General features: G+C 46.9%; 1 protein-coding gene across 1 annotated transcript in view; it reads right to left on the reverse strand.

Moving 5' to 3' along the window:
• The window catches only part of AMPD3 (adenosine monophosphate deaminase 3), a 446,942-nt gene that overhangs the window by 347,148 nt on the left and 82,813 nt on the right, over nucleotides 1-16,981 (reverse strand). Inside the window, exon 3 of the mRNA XM_088476082.1 lies at nucleotides 8,205-8,421. Within this exon, the coding sequence (XP_088332208.1) occupies nucleotides 8,205-8,421 (217 nt within the window). The remainder of the gene's footprint in view (nucleotides 1-8,204; nucleotides 8,422-16,981) is intronic.

Consider the following 16,981-nt stretch of genomic DNA (forward strand, 5'->3'; position numbering starts at 1 on the left):
CTTCCCCTGGTGTACAGCTGTGTGTCTGTGACTATATACTAATGCTGGTATCAGCCCTTCCCTCGGTGTACAGCTGTGTGTATGTGACTATATGCTAATGCTGGTATCAGCCCTTCCCCTGGTGTACAGCCGTGTGTCTGTGACTATATGCTAATGCTGGTATCAGCCCTTCCCCTGGTGTACAGCCGTGTGTATGTGACTATATGCTAATGCTGGTATCAGCCCTTCCCCTGGTGTACAGCCGTGTGTATGTGACTATATGCTAATGCTGGTATCAGCCCTTCCCCTGGTGTACAGCTGTGTGTCTGTGACTATATACTAATGCTGGTATCAGCCCTTCCCCTGGTGTACAGCCGTGTGTATGTGACTGTATGCTAATGCTGGTATCAGCCCTTCCCCCCCGTTGTACAGCTGTGTGTATGTGACTATATGCTAATGCTGGTATCAGCCCTTCCCCTGGTGTACAGCCGTGTGTATGTGACTATATGCTAATGCTGGTATCAGCCCTTCCCCTGGTGTACAGCTGTGTGTATGTGACTATATACTAATGCTGGTATCAGCCCTTCCCCTGGTGTACAGCCGTGTGTATGTGACTATATACTAATGCTGGTATCAGCCCTTCCCCTGGTGTACAGCCATGTGTATGTGACTATATGCGAATGCTGGTATCAGTCCTTCCCCCGGTGTACAGCCGTGTGTATGTGACTATATGCTAATGCTGGTATCAGCCCTTCCCCTGGTGTACAGCCGTGTGTATGTGACTATATGCTAATGCTGGTATCAGCCCTTCCCCCGATGTACAGCCGTGTGTCTGTGACTATATGCTAATGCTGGTATCAGCCCTTCCCCCGGTGTACAGCTGTGTGTCTGTGACTATATGCGAATGCTGGTATCAGCCCTTCCCCTGGTGTACAGCTGTGTGTCTGTGACTATATAGTAATGCTGGTATCAGCCCTTCCCCTGGTGTACAGCCGTGTGTCTGTGACTATATACTAATGCAGGTATCAGCCCTTCCCCTGGTGTACAGCCATGTGTATGTGACTATATGCTAATGCTGGTATCAGTCCTTCCCCCGGTGTACAGCCGTGTGTATGTGACTATATGCTAATGCTGGTATCAGCCCTTCCCCTGGTGTACAGCCGTGTGTATGTGACTATATGCTAATGCTGGTATCAGCCCTTCCCCCGGTGTACAGCCGTGTGTCTGTGACTATATGCTAATGCTGGTATCAGCCCTTCCCCCGGTGTACAGCTGTGTGTCTGTGACTATATGATAATGCTGGTATCAGCCCTTCCCCTGGTGTACAGCCGTGTGTCTGTGACTATATGCTAATGCTGGTATCAGCCCTTCCCCTGGTGTACAGCCGTGTGTATGTGACTATATACTAATGCTGGTATCAGCCCTTCCCCTGGTGTACAGCTGTGTGTATGTGACTATATACTAATGCTGGTATCAGCCCTTCCCCTGGTGTACAGCCATGTGTCTGTGACTATATGCTAATGCTGGTATCAGCCCTTCCCCTGGTGTACAGCTGTGTGTCTGTGACTATATGCTAATGCTGGTATCTGCCCTTCCCCTGGTGTACAGCCGTGTGTATGTGACTATATACTAATGCTGGTATCAGCCCTTCCCCCGGTGTACAGCCGTGTGTATGTGACTATATACTAATGCTGGTATCAGCCCTTCCCCTGGTGTACAGCCGTGTGTATGTGACTATATACTAATGCTGGTATCAGCCCTTCCCCCGGAGTACAGCTGTGTGTCTGTGACTATATAGTAATGCTGGTATCAGCCCTTCCCCCGGTGTACAGCTGTGTGTCTGTGACTATATGCTAATGCTAATATCAGCCCTTCCCCTGGTGTACAGCTGTGTGTCTGTGACTATATGCTAATGCTGGTATCTGCCCTTCCCCTGGTGTACAGCCGTGTGTATGTGACTATATACTAATGCTGGTATCAGCCCTTCCCCCGGTGTACAGCCGTGTGTATGTGACTATATACTAATGCTGGTATCAGCCCTTCCCCTGGTGTACAGCCGTGTGTATGTGACTATATACTAATGCTGGTATCAGCCCTTCCCCCGGTGTACAGCCGTGTGTATGTGACTATATACTAATGCTGGTATCAGCCCTTCCCCTGGTGTACAGCCGTGTGTATGTGACTATATAGTAATGCTGGTATCAGCCCTTCCCCCGGTGTACAGCTGTGTGTCTGTGACTATATGCTAATGCTGGGATCAGCCCTTCCCCTGGTGTACAGCTGTGTGTCTGTGACTATATGCTAATGCTGGTATCAGCCCTTCCCCTGGTGTACAGCCATGTGTATGTGACTATATACTAATGCTGGTATCAGCCCTTCCCCTGGTGTATAGCCGTGTGTCTGTGACTATATGCTAATGCTGGTATCGGCCCTTCCCCTGGTGTACAGGTGTGTGTCTGTGACTATATGCTAATGCTAATATCAGCCCTTCCCCTGGTGTACAGCTGTGTGTATGTGACTATATACTAATGCTGGGATCAGCCCTTCCCCTGGTGTACAGCTGTGTGTCTGTGACTATATGCTAATGCTGGTATCAGCCCTTCCCCTGGTGTACAGCCATGTGTATGTGACTATATACTAATGCTGGTATCAGCCCTTCCCCTGGTGTATAGCCGTGTGTCTGTGACTATATGCTAATGCTGGTATCGGCCCTTCCCCTGGTGTACAGCCGTGTGTCTGTGACTATATACTAATGCTGGTATCAGCCCTTCCCCTGGTGTACAGCCGTGTGTATGTGACTATATGCTAATGCTGGTATCAGCCCTTCCCCTGGTGTACAGCCGTGTCTCTGTGACTATATGCTAATGCTGGTATCAGCCCTTACCCCGGTGTACAGCCGTGTGTCTGTGACTATATGCTAATGCTGGTATCAGCCCTTCCCCTGGTGTACAGCTGTGTGTATGTGACTATATGCTAATGCTGGTATCAGCCCTTCCCCTGGTGTACAGCCGTGTGTCTGTGACTATATACTAATGCTGGTATCAGCCCTTCCCCCGGTGTACAGCTGTGTGTATGTGACTATATGCTAATGCTGGTATCAGCCCTACTCCTGGTGTACAGCTGTGTGTCTGTGACTATATGCTAATGCTGGTATCAGCCCTTCCCACGGTGTACAGCTGTGTGTATGTGACTATATGCTAATGTTGGTATCAGCCCTTCCCCTGGTGTACAGCTGTGTGTATGTGACTATATACTAATGCTGGGATCAGCCCTTCCCCTGGTGTACAGCTGTGTGTCTGTGACTATATGCTAATGCTGGTATCAGCCCTTCCCCTGGTGTACAGCCATGTGTATGTGACTATATACTAATGCTGGTATCAGCCCTTCCCCTGGTGTACAGCCATGTGTATGTGACTATATACTAATGCTGGGATCAGCCCTTCCCCTGGTGTACAGCCGTGTGTCTGTGACTATATGCTAATGCTGGTATCGGCCCTTCCCCTGGTATACAGCCGTGTGTATGTGACTATATACTAATGCTGGTATCAGCCCTTCCCCTGGTGTACAGCCGTGTGTATGTGACTATATAGTAATGCTGGTATCAGCCCTTCCCCCGGTGTACAGCTGTGTGTCTGTGACTATATAGTAATGCTGGTATCAGCCCTTCCCCCGGTGTACAGCTGTGTGTCTGTGACTATATGCTAATGCTAATATCAGCCCTTCCCCTGGTGTACAGCTGTGTGTATGTGACTATATACTAATGCTGGGATCAGCCCTTCCCCTGGTGTACAGCTGTGTGTCTGTGACTATATGCTAATGCTGGTATCAGCCCTTCCCCTGGTGTACAGCCATGTGTATGTGACTATATACTAATGCTGGTATCAGCCCTTCCCCTGGTGTATAGCCGTGTGTCTGTGACTATATGCTAATGCTGGTATCGGCCCTTCCCCTGGTATACAGCCGTGTGTCTGTGACTATATGCTAATGCTGGTATCAGCCCTTCCCCTGGTGTACAGCTGTGTGTATGTGACTATATGCTAATGCTGGTATCAGCCCTTCCCCTGGTGTACAGCCGTGTGTCTGTGACTATATACTAATGCTGGTATCAGCCCTTCCCCCGGTGTACAGCTGTGTGTATGTGACTATATGCTAATGCTGGTATCAGCCCTTCCCCTGGTGTACAGCCGTGTGTCTGTGACTATATGCTAATGCTGGTATCAGCCCTTCCCACGGTGTACAGCTGTGTGTATGTGACTATATGCTAATGTTGGTATCAGCCCTTCCCCTGGTGTACAGCCGTGTGTATGTGACTATATACTAATGCTGGGATCAGCCCTTCCCCTGGTGTACAGCTGTGTGTCTGTGACTATATGCTAATGCTGGTATCAGCCCTTCCCCTGGTGTACAGCCATGTGTATGTGACTATATACTAATGCTGGTATCAGCCCTTCCCCTGGTGTATAGCCGTGTGTCTGTGACTATATGCTAATGCTGGTATCGGCCCTTCCCCTGGTATACAGCCGTGTGTCTGTGACTATATGCTAATGCTGGTATCAGCCCTTCCCCTGGTGTACAGCTGTGTGTCTGTGACTATATGCTAATGTTGGTATCAGCCCTTCCCCTGGTGTACAGCCATGTGTATGTGACTATATGCTAATGCTGGTATCAGTCCTTCCCCCGGTGTACAGCCGTGTGTATGTGACTATATGCTAATGCTGGTATCAGCCCTTCCCCTGGTGTACAGCCGTGTGTATGTGACTATATGCTAATGCTGGTATCAGCCCTTCCCCCGGTGTACAGCCGTGTGTATGTGACTATATGCTAATGCTGGTATCAGCCCTTCCCCTGGTGTACAGCTGTGTGTCTGTGACTATATGCTAATGCTGGTATCAGCCCTTCCCCTGGTGTACAGCCGTGTGTCTGTGACTATATGCTAATGCTGGTATCAGCCCTTCCCCTGGTGTACAGCCGTGTGTCTGTGACTATATGCTAATGCTGGTATCAGCCCTTCCCCCGGTGTACAGCTGTGTGTATGTGACTATATACTAATGCTGGTATCAGCCCTTCCCCTGGTGTACAGCCGTGTGTCTGTGACTATATACTAATGCTGGTATCAGCCCTTCCCCCGGTGTACAGCTGTGTGTATGTGACTATATACTAATGCTGGTATCAGCCCTTCCCCTGGTGTACAGCCGTGTGTATGTGACTATATGCTAATGCTGGTATCAGCCCTTCCCCTGGTGTACAGCTGTGTCTGTGACTATGTGCTAATGCTGGTATCAGCCCTTCCCCCGGTGTACAGCTGTGTGTATGTGACTATATGCTAATGCTGGTATCAGCCCTTCCCCCGGTGTACAGCTGTGTGTCTGTGACTATATGCTAATGCTGGTATCAGCCCTTCCCCTGGTGTACAGCCGTGTGTCTGTGACTATATGCTAATGCTGGTATCAGCCCTACTCCTGGTGTACAGCTGTGTGTCTGTGACTATATGCTAATGCTAATATCAGCCCTTCCCCCGGTGTACAGCTGTGTGTCTGTGACTATATGCTAATGCTGGTATCAGCCCTTCCCCCGGTGTACAGCTGTGTGTATGTGACTATATACTAATGCTGGTATCAGCCCTTCCCCTGGTGTACAGCCGTGTGTCTGTGACTATATGCTAATGCTGGTATCAGCCCTTCCCCTGGTGTACAGCCATGTGTCTGTGACTATATGCTAATGCTGGTATCAGCCCTTCCCCTGGTGTACAGCCGTGTGTATGTGACTATATGCTAATGCTGGTATCAGCCCTTCCCCTGGTGTACAGCCGTGTGTCTGTGACTATATGCTAATGCTGGTATCAGCCCTTCCCCTGGTGTACAGCTGTGTGTCTGTGACTATATGCTAATGCTGGTATCAGCCCTTCCCCCGGTGTACAGCCGTGTGTCTGTGACTATATGCTAATGCTGGTATCAGCCCTTCCCCCGATCTCCTATGCGAGTGATTATGCATCTGTATACGCAACCAGATCAGTGACACACCCATAACTCTGTGCATCTGTTTAGCCCAGGAAGGCCCAGCACATTTTCAGTACATTTCTGATAGCACCTAATTTCACCCGCACCTCTGTACATACACTCTGTGTAACGCACCTCTGTACATACACTCTGTGTAACGCGTGCGCCCCACCTCTGTACATACACTCTGTGTAAAGCACCTCTGTACATACACTCTGTGTAACCCACCTCTGTACATACACTCTGTGTAACGCACCTCTGTACATACACTCTGTGTAACGCACCTCTGTGCATACACTCTGTGTCATGCGTGCGCTACACCTCTGTACATACACTCTGTGTAACGCACCTCTGTACATACACTGTGTAAAGCGTGCGCTACACCTCTGTACATACACTCTGTGTAACGCACCTCTGTACATACACTCTGTGTAATGCACCTCTGTACATACACTCTGTGTAACGCACCTCTGTACATACACTCTGTGTAACGCGTGCGCCCCACCTCTGTACATACACTCTGTGTAAAGCACCTCTGTACATACACTCTGTGTAACCCACCTCTGTACATACACTCTGTAAACGCACCTCTGTACATACACTCTGTGTAACGCACCTCTGTACATACACTCTGTGTAATGCACCTCTGTACATACACTCTGTGTAACGCGTGCGCTACACCTCTATACATACACTCTGTGTAACGCACGTCTGTATATACACTCTGTGTAATGCACCTCTGTACATACATTCTGTGTAACACGTGCGTTACACCTCTGTACATACACTCTATGTAACCAACCTCTGTACATACACTCTGTGTAACGCACCTCTGTACATACACTCTGGGCCTGATTCAGACCCGCTCGCGAGCGCTGAGCGCTCGCAAGCGGGTAGATGTTGCCCAAGTGTGCATGCGCACGAGGGAACCGGCTCCGTCGTGCGCATGCGCGAGACCCGAATAACGATGGCCAAGCCATCGTTATGGGTCTCGCACCAAAGGGGGCGTGCTGTCGATGGTGATTGACAGCACGCCCCCTTTGGTGGGCGTGCCGGGGGTGTGGCTGCCCAGACGGAGGCGTTCCCATGGGAACGCCTACCGTCTGGGGCCGGCCCCACTGACATCACTAGTGATGTCAGTGGGAGTGCTTTTGGCTCTGATAGAGCCAAAAGCACTCCAGGGCTTGCGGCAGCGAGACCCTACTGCAGGGTCTTGTCGCAAGCCCGATGGTCACGATGGTCTTGACCATAGCGACCATCATTTTGGCTGCTCGCTATAGCTGTGGGTGGTTACCCACAGCTATGCGAGCGGCCAGGAGGCCGCTCCAAAAAGGAGCAGGGACGGCCCTGATTCAGAGCGAGCGCTCTGTCAGAGCGTCCGGCTCTGAATCAGGGCCTCTGTGTAAGGCACCTCTGTGCATACACTCTGTGTAAGGCACCTCTGTGCATACACTCTGTGTAAGGCACCTCTGTGCATACACTCTGTGTAAGGCACCTCTGTGCATACACTCTGTGTAAGGCACCTCTGTGCATACACTCTGTGTAAGGCACCTCTGTGCATACACTCTGTGTAAGGCACCTCTGTGCATACACTCTGTGTAAGGCACCTCTGTGCATACACTCTGTGTAAGGCACCTCTGTGCATACACTCTGTGTAAGGCACCTCTGTGCATACACTCTGTGTAAGGCACCTCTGTGCATACACTCTGTGTAAGGCACCTCTGTGCATACACTCTGTGTAAGGCACCTCTGTGCATACACTCTGTGTAAGGCACCTCTGTGCATACACTCTGTGTAAGGCACCTCTGTGCATACACTCTGTGTAAGGCACCTCTGTGCATACACTCTGTGTAAGGCACCTCTGTGCATACACTCTGTGTAAGGCACCTCTGTGCATACACTCTGTGTAACGCACCTCTGTACATACACTCTGTGTAACGCGTGCACTGTATGAGTTTTTAGGGTGTTTTGCGAATGCGCAGTAGTAAAAAAACGCTAATGAACATCGCCAATGTCTGTGACTCAGGCCCCTGTGTTTTACCATAGATGATGATGATGATGATGATGATGATGATGATGATGATGATGATGATGATAATGTACTCGGTATTTATTTGCCCTTAATTTTGCATGAATTTAATTGTGAAAAAGTAACAATGTAATAACGTTGTGGTAAATGGCTGACACTTATGGAACCTGGAGATGGAAAGAGGGGAGCGATGTCCTTACCCCGGCACAGTAATCCCCACTAATGGTTACTCTCTGAAATTCGGGGACATCATATGGTGCTTGGAGAACCTGACCAGGGCCTCGCAGGATGGATATGGGCGGCAGCTCAGGAGACACGGGGGATGGAATGGGTGTGATGGTGGATGGCGCCTTCCAGTCATGAGGAGGCAATTGAAGAGACAATGATTGAGAACGAATGATCTTGAAACTTTTCTTCCTATATTCCAGAAAAGTACATAGGTTACAATGCAAAGTAGTAATAACTGTATTTATTTATGTGGAATTTGGTACATGAAATAGCTTAAATAGTGGAAAAGGCCACCAGAGCACTGATGGGACTCTAGCCACTCCCTTAAAGGGTAACCACAAAGACCACCTACCCTTCCCATTTCAGTGGACGTGGCATACACATTGGCTGAGCATATGGGATGTCCATTTGCTGGAGACATTCGGGTAAATTTGGGAATGCCACAAAATGTAGATGGACAATGGGACAGAGCACCTGTTATATTAGATCTTCAAAACCGGTTACCCCAGACACACAGAGATGAAATGATTGAGGCTAAAACAACAGGTATAAAATGTTACTAGTAGTACAGAGTATTTCAGCTCAGTCAACTCCTATCTGTCCATGTGTTAAGTCAGAGCAGCTTGACCAACCTATAATTCACCTGTGCAAATAAACATTAATGGCACCACAGTAGAATGGCGTGAAGGTTTTACCCAACGCACATCATTACTGTAACTTGGAAGATCATACATTCAATGCTGTACATTAATCATCCAACTGCGTGTGGTATTTGTGGTGGTAGCCATTTTGGAGTCAGCCATTTTATGGGCTTAGCCTATGCCTATGTGCAGGACAATGCAGCATATTGATGTGTGAACTGACGAACTGCATTGTCATAAATCCTGTCCAGTAAATGGCGGCTTCCAGTACATCTCAACAACCAGAGACCTAGGCCCTCATTTATCAATGAGTGATATTCTTACTACTTTTAATATGGTGCTCCAACCAATCAGCTCATATCTGTCATGTGTTTGAAAAATGACAGCTAGGAGATAATTGGTTGGGGCAACATTTACGACTAGTAACCAGTAATAACAAGAACTTGTTGATAATTAAGGCCCCTAGTTCTAAAATACATTTTTGACATCACAACTGCAAATATCTGTTATCATGGATAAAAAAAAATATCCGCTGGGAGTTGTCTCATCTTCTATCTACTGCTCTTTGTGCCTGATTCATTACGAATCGCAACTGCGATTTCAATAGTAATTACGCATGGTCTCTCTGCGATAGTATGCTAATCCACTGCGATCGCTATGCCATTGCAGCACGACATAAGGACGCCCACTTTACATTACACACATCCGTAACCCTTAGCAAGACTGAGACACCATCAGTAACATGGAGTACCATCACATCCTCACAAACTTACACAGGCTCTGACCTTACTCAGGAATTACTAACCTCATCACACGCAGTGATTACACAAGACTGAGATACCATCAGTAACATGGAGTACCATCACATCCTCACACACACTTACACAGGCTCTGACCTTACTCAGGAATTACTAACCTCATCACACACAGTGACTACACAAGACTGAGATACCATCAGTAACATGGAGTACCATCACATCCTCACACACTTACACAGGTTCTGACCTTACTCAGGAATTACTAACCTCATCACACACAGTGATTACACATGACTGAGATAACATCAGTAACATGGAGTACCATCACATCCTCACACACACTTACACAGGCTGTGACCTTACTCAGGAATTACTAACCTCATCACACACAGTGATTACACAAGACTGAGAGACCATCAGTAACAAGAATTACCATCACATCCTCACACACTTACACAGGCTCTGATCTTACTCAGGAATTACTAACCTCATCACACGCAGTGACTACACAAGACTGAGACACCATCAGTAACATGGAGTACCATCACATCTTCACACACACTTACACAGGCTCTGAACTTAATCAGGAATTACTAACCTCATCACACACAGTGATTACACAAGACTGAGAAACCATCAGTAACATGGAGTACCATCACATCCTCACACACTTACACAGGCTCTGACCTTACTCAGGAATTACTAACCTCATCACACACAGTGATTACACAAGACTGAGACACCATCAGTAACATGGAGTACCATCACATCCTCACACACACTTACACAGGCTCTGACCTTACTCAGGAATTACTAACCTCATCACACACAGTGATTACACAAGACTGAGACACCATCAGTAACATGGAGTACCATCACAGCCTCACACACACTTACACAGGCTCTGACCTTACTCAGGAATTACTAACCTCATCACACACAGTGATTACACAAGACTGAGATACAATCAGTAACATGGAGTACCATCACAGCCTCACACACACTTACACAGGCTCTGACCTTACTCAGGAATTACTAACTTCATCACACACAGTGATTACACAAGACTGAGAGACCATCAGTAACATGGAGTACCATCACATCCTCACACACACTTACACAGGCTCTGACCTTACTCAGGAATTACTAACCTCATCACACACAGTGATTACACAAGACTGAGACACCATCAGTAACATGGAGTACCATCGCATCCTCACACACACTTACACAGGCTCTGACCTTACTCAGGAATTACTAACCTCATCACACACAGTGATTACACAAGACTGAGAGACCATCAGTAACATGGAGTACCATCACATCCTCACACACACTTACACAGGCTCTGACCTTACTCAGGAATTACTAACCTCATCACACACAGTGATTACACAAGACTGAGACACCATCAGTAATATGGATTACCATCACATCCTCACTCACACTTACACAGGCTCTGACCTTACACAGGAATTACTAACCTCATCACACACAGTGATTACACAAGACTGAGACACCATCAGTAACATGGAGTACCATCGCATCCTCACACACACTTACACAGGCTCTGACCTTCCTCAGGAATTACTAACCTCATCACACACAGTGATTACACAAGACTGAGACACCATCAGTAACATGGAGTACCATCACATCCTCACACACACTTACACAGGCTCTGACCTTACTCAGGAATTACTGACCTCATCACACACAGTGATTACACAAGACTGAGACACCATCAGTAACATGGAGTACCATCACATCCTCACACACACTTACACAGGCTCTGACCTTACACAGGAATTACTAATCTCATCACACACAGTGATTACACAAGACTGAGACACCATCAGTAACATGGAGTACCATCACAGCCTCACACACACTTACACAGGCTCTGATCTTACTCAGGAATTACTAACCTCATCACACACAGTGATTACACAAGACTGAGACACCATCAGTAACATGGAGTACCATCACATCCTCACACACACTTACACAGGCTCTGACCTTACTCAGGAATTACTAACCTCATCACACACAGTGATTACACAAGACTGAGATACCATCAGTAACATGGAGTACCATCACATCCTCACACACACTTACACAGGCTCTGACCTTACTCAGGAATTACTAACCTCATCACACACAGTGATTACACAAGACTGAGAAACCATCAGTAACATGGAGTACCATCACATCCTCACACACTTACACAGGCTCTGACCTTACTCAGGAATTACTAACCTCATCACACACAGTGATTACACAAGACTGAGAAACCATCAGTAACATGGAGTACCATCACATCCTCACACACACTTACACAGGCTCTGACCTTACTCAGGATTTACTAACCTCATCACACGCAGTGATTACACAAGACTGAGACACCATCAGTAACATGGAGTACCATCACATCCTCACACACACTTACACAGGCTCTGACCTTACTCAGGATTTACTAACCTCATCACACACAGTGATTACACAAGACTGAGACACCATCAGTAACATGGAGTACCATCACAGCCTCACACACACTTACACAGGCTCTGACCTTACTCAGGAATTACTAACCTCATCACACACAGTGATTACACAAGACTGAGATACAATCAGTAACATGGAGTACCATCACATCCTCACACACACTTACACAGGCTCTGACCTTACTCAGGATTTACTAACCTCATCACACACAGTGATTACTTTTTTGACATCACAACTGCAAATATCTGTTATCATGGATAAAAAAAAATATCCGCTGGGAGTTGTCTCATCTTCTATCTACTGCTCTTTGTGCCTGATTCATTACGGATCGCAACTGCGATTTCAATAGTAATTAAGCATGGTCTCTCTGCGATAGTATGCTAATCCACTGCGATCGCTATGCCATTGCAGCACGACATAAGTACGCCCACTTTACATTACACACATCCGTAACCCTTAGCAAGACTGAGACACCATCAGTAACATGGAGTACCATCACATCCTCACACACTTACACAGGCTCTGACCTTACTCAGGAATTACTAACCTCATCACACACAGTGACTACACAAGACTGAGATGCCATCAGTAACATGGAGTACCATCACATCCTCACACACACTTACACAGGCTCTGACCTTACTCAGGAATTACTAACCTCATCACACACAGTGATTACACAAGACTGAGAGACCATCAGTAACAAGAATTACCATCACATCCTCACACACTTACACAGGCTCTGATCTTACTCAGGAATTACTAACCTCATCACACACAGTGATTACACAAGACTGAGAGACCATCAGTAACAAGAATTACCATCACATCCTCACACACTTACACAGGCTCTGACCTTACTCAGGAATTACTAACCTCATCACACACAGTGATTACACAAGACTGACACACCATCAGTAACATGGAGTACCATCACATCCTCACACACACTTACACAGGCTCTGACCTTACTCAGGAATTACTAACCTCATCACACACAGTGATTACACAAGACTGAGAGACCATCAGTAACAAGAATTACCATCACATCCTCACACACACTTACACAGGCTCTGATCTTACTCAGGAATTACTAACCTCATCACACACAGTGATTACACAAGACTGACACACCATCAGTAACATGGAGTACCATCACATCCTCACACACTTACACAGGCTCTGACCTTACTCAGGAATTACTAACGGCATCACACACAGTGATTACACAAGACTGAGAAACCATCAGTAACATGGAGTACCATCACATCCTCACACACACTTACACAGGCTCTGACCTTACTCAGGAATTACTAACCTCATCACACACAGGGACTACACAAGACTGAGATACCATCAGTAACATGGAGTACCATCACAGCCTCACACACACTTACACAGGCTCTGACCTTACTCAGGAATTACTAACCTCATCACACACAGTGATTACACAAGACTGAGAGACCATCAGTAACAAGAATTACCATCACATCCTCACACACACTTACACAGGCTCTGATCTTACTCAGGAATTACTAACCTCATCACACACAGTGATTACACAAGACTGACACACCATCAGTAACATGGAGTACCATCACAGCCTCACACACACTTACACAGGCTCTGACCTTACTCAGGAATTACTAACCTCATCACACACAGTGATTACACAAGACTGAGATACAATCAGTAACATGGAGTACCATCACAGCCTCACACACACTTACACAGGCTCTGACCTTACTCAGGAATTACTAACCTCATCACACACAGTGACTACACAAGACTGAGACACCATCAGTAACATGGAGTACCATCACATCCTCACACACACTTACACAGGCTCTGACCTTACTCAGGATTTACTAACCTCATCACACGCAGTGATTACTTTTTTGACATCACAACTGCAAATATCTGTTATCATGGATAAAAAAAAATATCCGCTGGGAGTTGTCTCATCTTCTATCTACTGCTCTTTGTGCCTGATTCATTACGGATCGCAACTGCGATTTCAATAGTAATTAAGCATGGTCTCTCTGCGATAGTATGCTAATCCACTGCGATCGCTATGCCATTGCAGCACGACATAAGGACGCCCACTTTACATTACACACATCCGTAACCCTTAGCAAGACTGAGACACCATCAGTAACATGGAGTACCATCACATCCTCACACACTTACACAGGCTCTGACCTTACTCAGGAATTACTAACCTCATCACACGCAGTGATTACACAAGACTGAGATACCATCAGTAACATGGAGTACCATCACATCCTCACACACACTTACACAGGCTCTGACCTTACTCAGGAATTACTAACCTCATCACACACAGTGACTACACAAGACTGAGATACCATCAGTAACATGGAGTACCATCACATCCTCACACACACTTACACAGGCTCTGACCTTACTCAGGAATTACTAACCTCATCACACACAGGGACTACACAAGACTGAGAGACCATCAGTAACATGGAGTACCATCGCATCCTCACACACACTTACACAGGCTCTGACCTTACTCAGGAATTACTAACCTCATCACACACAGGGACTACACAAGACTGAGACACCATCAGTAACATGGAGTACCATCACAGCCTCACACACACTTACACAGGCTCTGACCTTACTCAGGAATTACTAACCTCATCACACACAGTGATTACACAAGACTGAGACACCATCAGTAACATGGAGTACCATCGCATCCTCACACACACTTACACAGGCTCTCACCTTCCTCAGGAATTACTAACCTCATCACACACAGTGACTACACAAGACTGAGACACCATCAGTAACATGGAGTACCATCACAGCCTCACACACACTTACACAGGCTCTGACCTTACACAGGAATTACTAATCTCATCACACACAGTGATTACACAAGACTGAGATACAATCAGTAACATGGAGTACCATCACAGCCTCACACACACGTACACAGGCTCTGACCAGTGAGTACACAAGCTGCGTACGGCATCGCAATGGATAATTTATGCACTCCTCCGCATCAGCGTTAAAACGAACTGGCGCGCTTGCGTTTCGCCGACCACCCCCCTCGTCCCGTCTCTTCCCACAAACGGTACTTCCTGTGAATCACTCTGTGATGGATCTCCAGTTTGCAGTGGATGGTTCACGCAGTGCGATGCATATGGACACGCAGAACGCAACAATGTGACGATTGCGTGTGTAATCACAGTTGCGATCAGTAATGAATCAGGCCCTTTATCTCCAGTCCGTGGTGGTCTCATTGGGAAGAGTTTAGGACTATCGTTCTTGTGTCTCCCAATCATTAGAGCAGTTTGCTCTGTGGGTCTGTATAACACGGGAAACGCTGCAGCACAGACGTCCTGGCGTTGGTTTATTGTGTCTCAGTCTGGAGGCCCAGCCTGGCGCAGGATAAAGACAAGGACTGCATAGGGTGAGATTGGGAAACATAAGGGGGTGATAAGCGGTTAGATACAACCTTTGCAGGTGATGAATATGTGACTGAACATACCCTATTGTATTGTAAGAGGTGTACATAGAGAAATGCTGCACACACATACTGGGCACTTCTAACTGCATTTTAGAATTAGGGGAAGTCGCACCCCCCTCATACCACTAAATCATTCTCCATTTCCCCCCACCAGGACAAAATGGTTTAACAGCTAAAAATTAGATATTTTCCTAACTGCAAATCACCCCCAGCTGTTCCCTACTTCAAATACATGCGCAAAGCTCCGCATTGAAGTGCTGCGTGCATGACAGAGCTTACAGACAAATTATCTCAGGGATGAGCCACTAGATGGGGGTACAGTAGGTTGGGAGGGTAATACGGTGGGCCAGACACCTCCATAATACTACAGGATACTGACTGATGTCTTGTATGATGGATCGTGCTCTAGGGGGATCACAGTAACCTTCCCCAATACATTGGACATGATGTAAAGGGACTTTAAATTGGTATTTCCATTCCGTTGTCCACTACCTGTAACTTCCTACCCTCATTATTTGCCTGCAAAGTTTCTGAATGTTTTCAAACAATGTTATCTAAAAGCTAAGAAGCTCCCTGCTTGTTCCTGTCATTTCTACAGCTGCCTTCCATAGCTGCAGCTAGAAAGTCGTTATCACATGGCTGGAGCTGAGGTCTTGTGACTGATAAGAAACAGCAGCAGCATTCCATAGAAAGTGCCACTGTGTGCAAAGCAGTAACTGCAGAGTGGAAACACCCTAGAGGTATTTACTTTTTTATGTGCCTGGGTTACACCAGGAGAGAACAGTAGTATATGTGCCTGGGTTACACCAGGAGATAACAGCAGTGTATGTGACTGGGTTACACCAGGAGAGAACAGTAGTGTATGTCCCTGGGTTACACCAGGAGAGAACAGTAGTATATGTGCCTGGGTTACACCAGGAGATAACAGCAGTGTATGTGCCTGGGTTACACCAGGAGAGAACAGTAGTGTATGTCCCTGGGTTACACCAGGAGAGAACAGTAGTATATGTGCCTGGGTTACACCAGGAGAGAACAGTAGTGTATGTGCTGGGTTACACCAGGAGAGAACAGTAGTATATGTACCTGGGTTACTCCAGGAGAGAACAGTAGTGTATGTGCTGGGTTACAGCAGGAGAGAACAGTAGTGTATGTGCCTGGGTTACACCAGGAGAGAACAGTAGTGTATGTGCCTGGGTTACACCAGGAGAGAACAGTAGTGTATGTGCTGGGTTACACCAGGAGAGAACAGTAGTATATGTGCCTGGGTTACACCAGGAGAGAACAGTAGTGTATGTGCCTGGGTTACACCAGGAGATAACAGTAGTGTATGTGCCAGGGTT

This window comes from Taudactylus pleione, unplaced genomic scaffold (genome assembly GCF_031769625.1).
Source record: "Taudactylus pleione unplaced genomic scaffold, aTauple2 ptg000182l, whole genome shotgun sequence".
NCBI classification, from domain to species: Eukaryota; Metazoa; Chordata; class Amphibia; order Anura; family Myobatrachidae; genus Taudactylus; species Taudactylus pleione.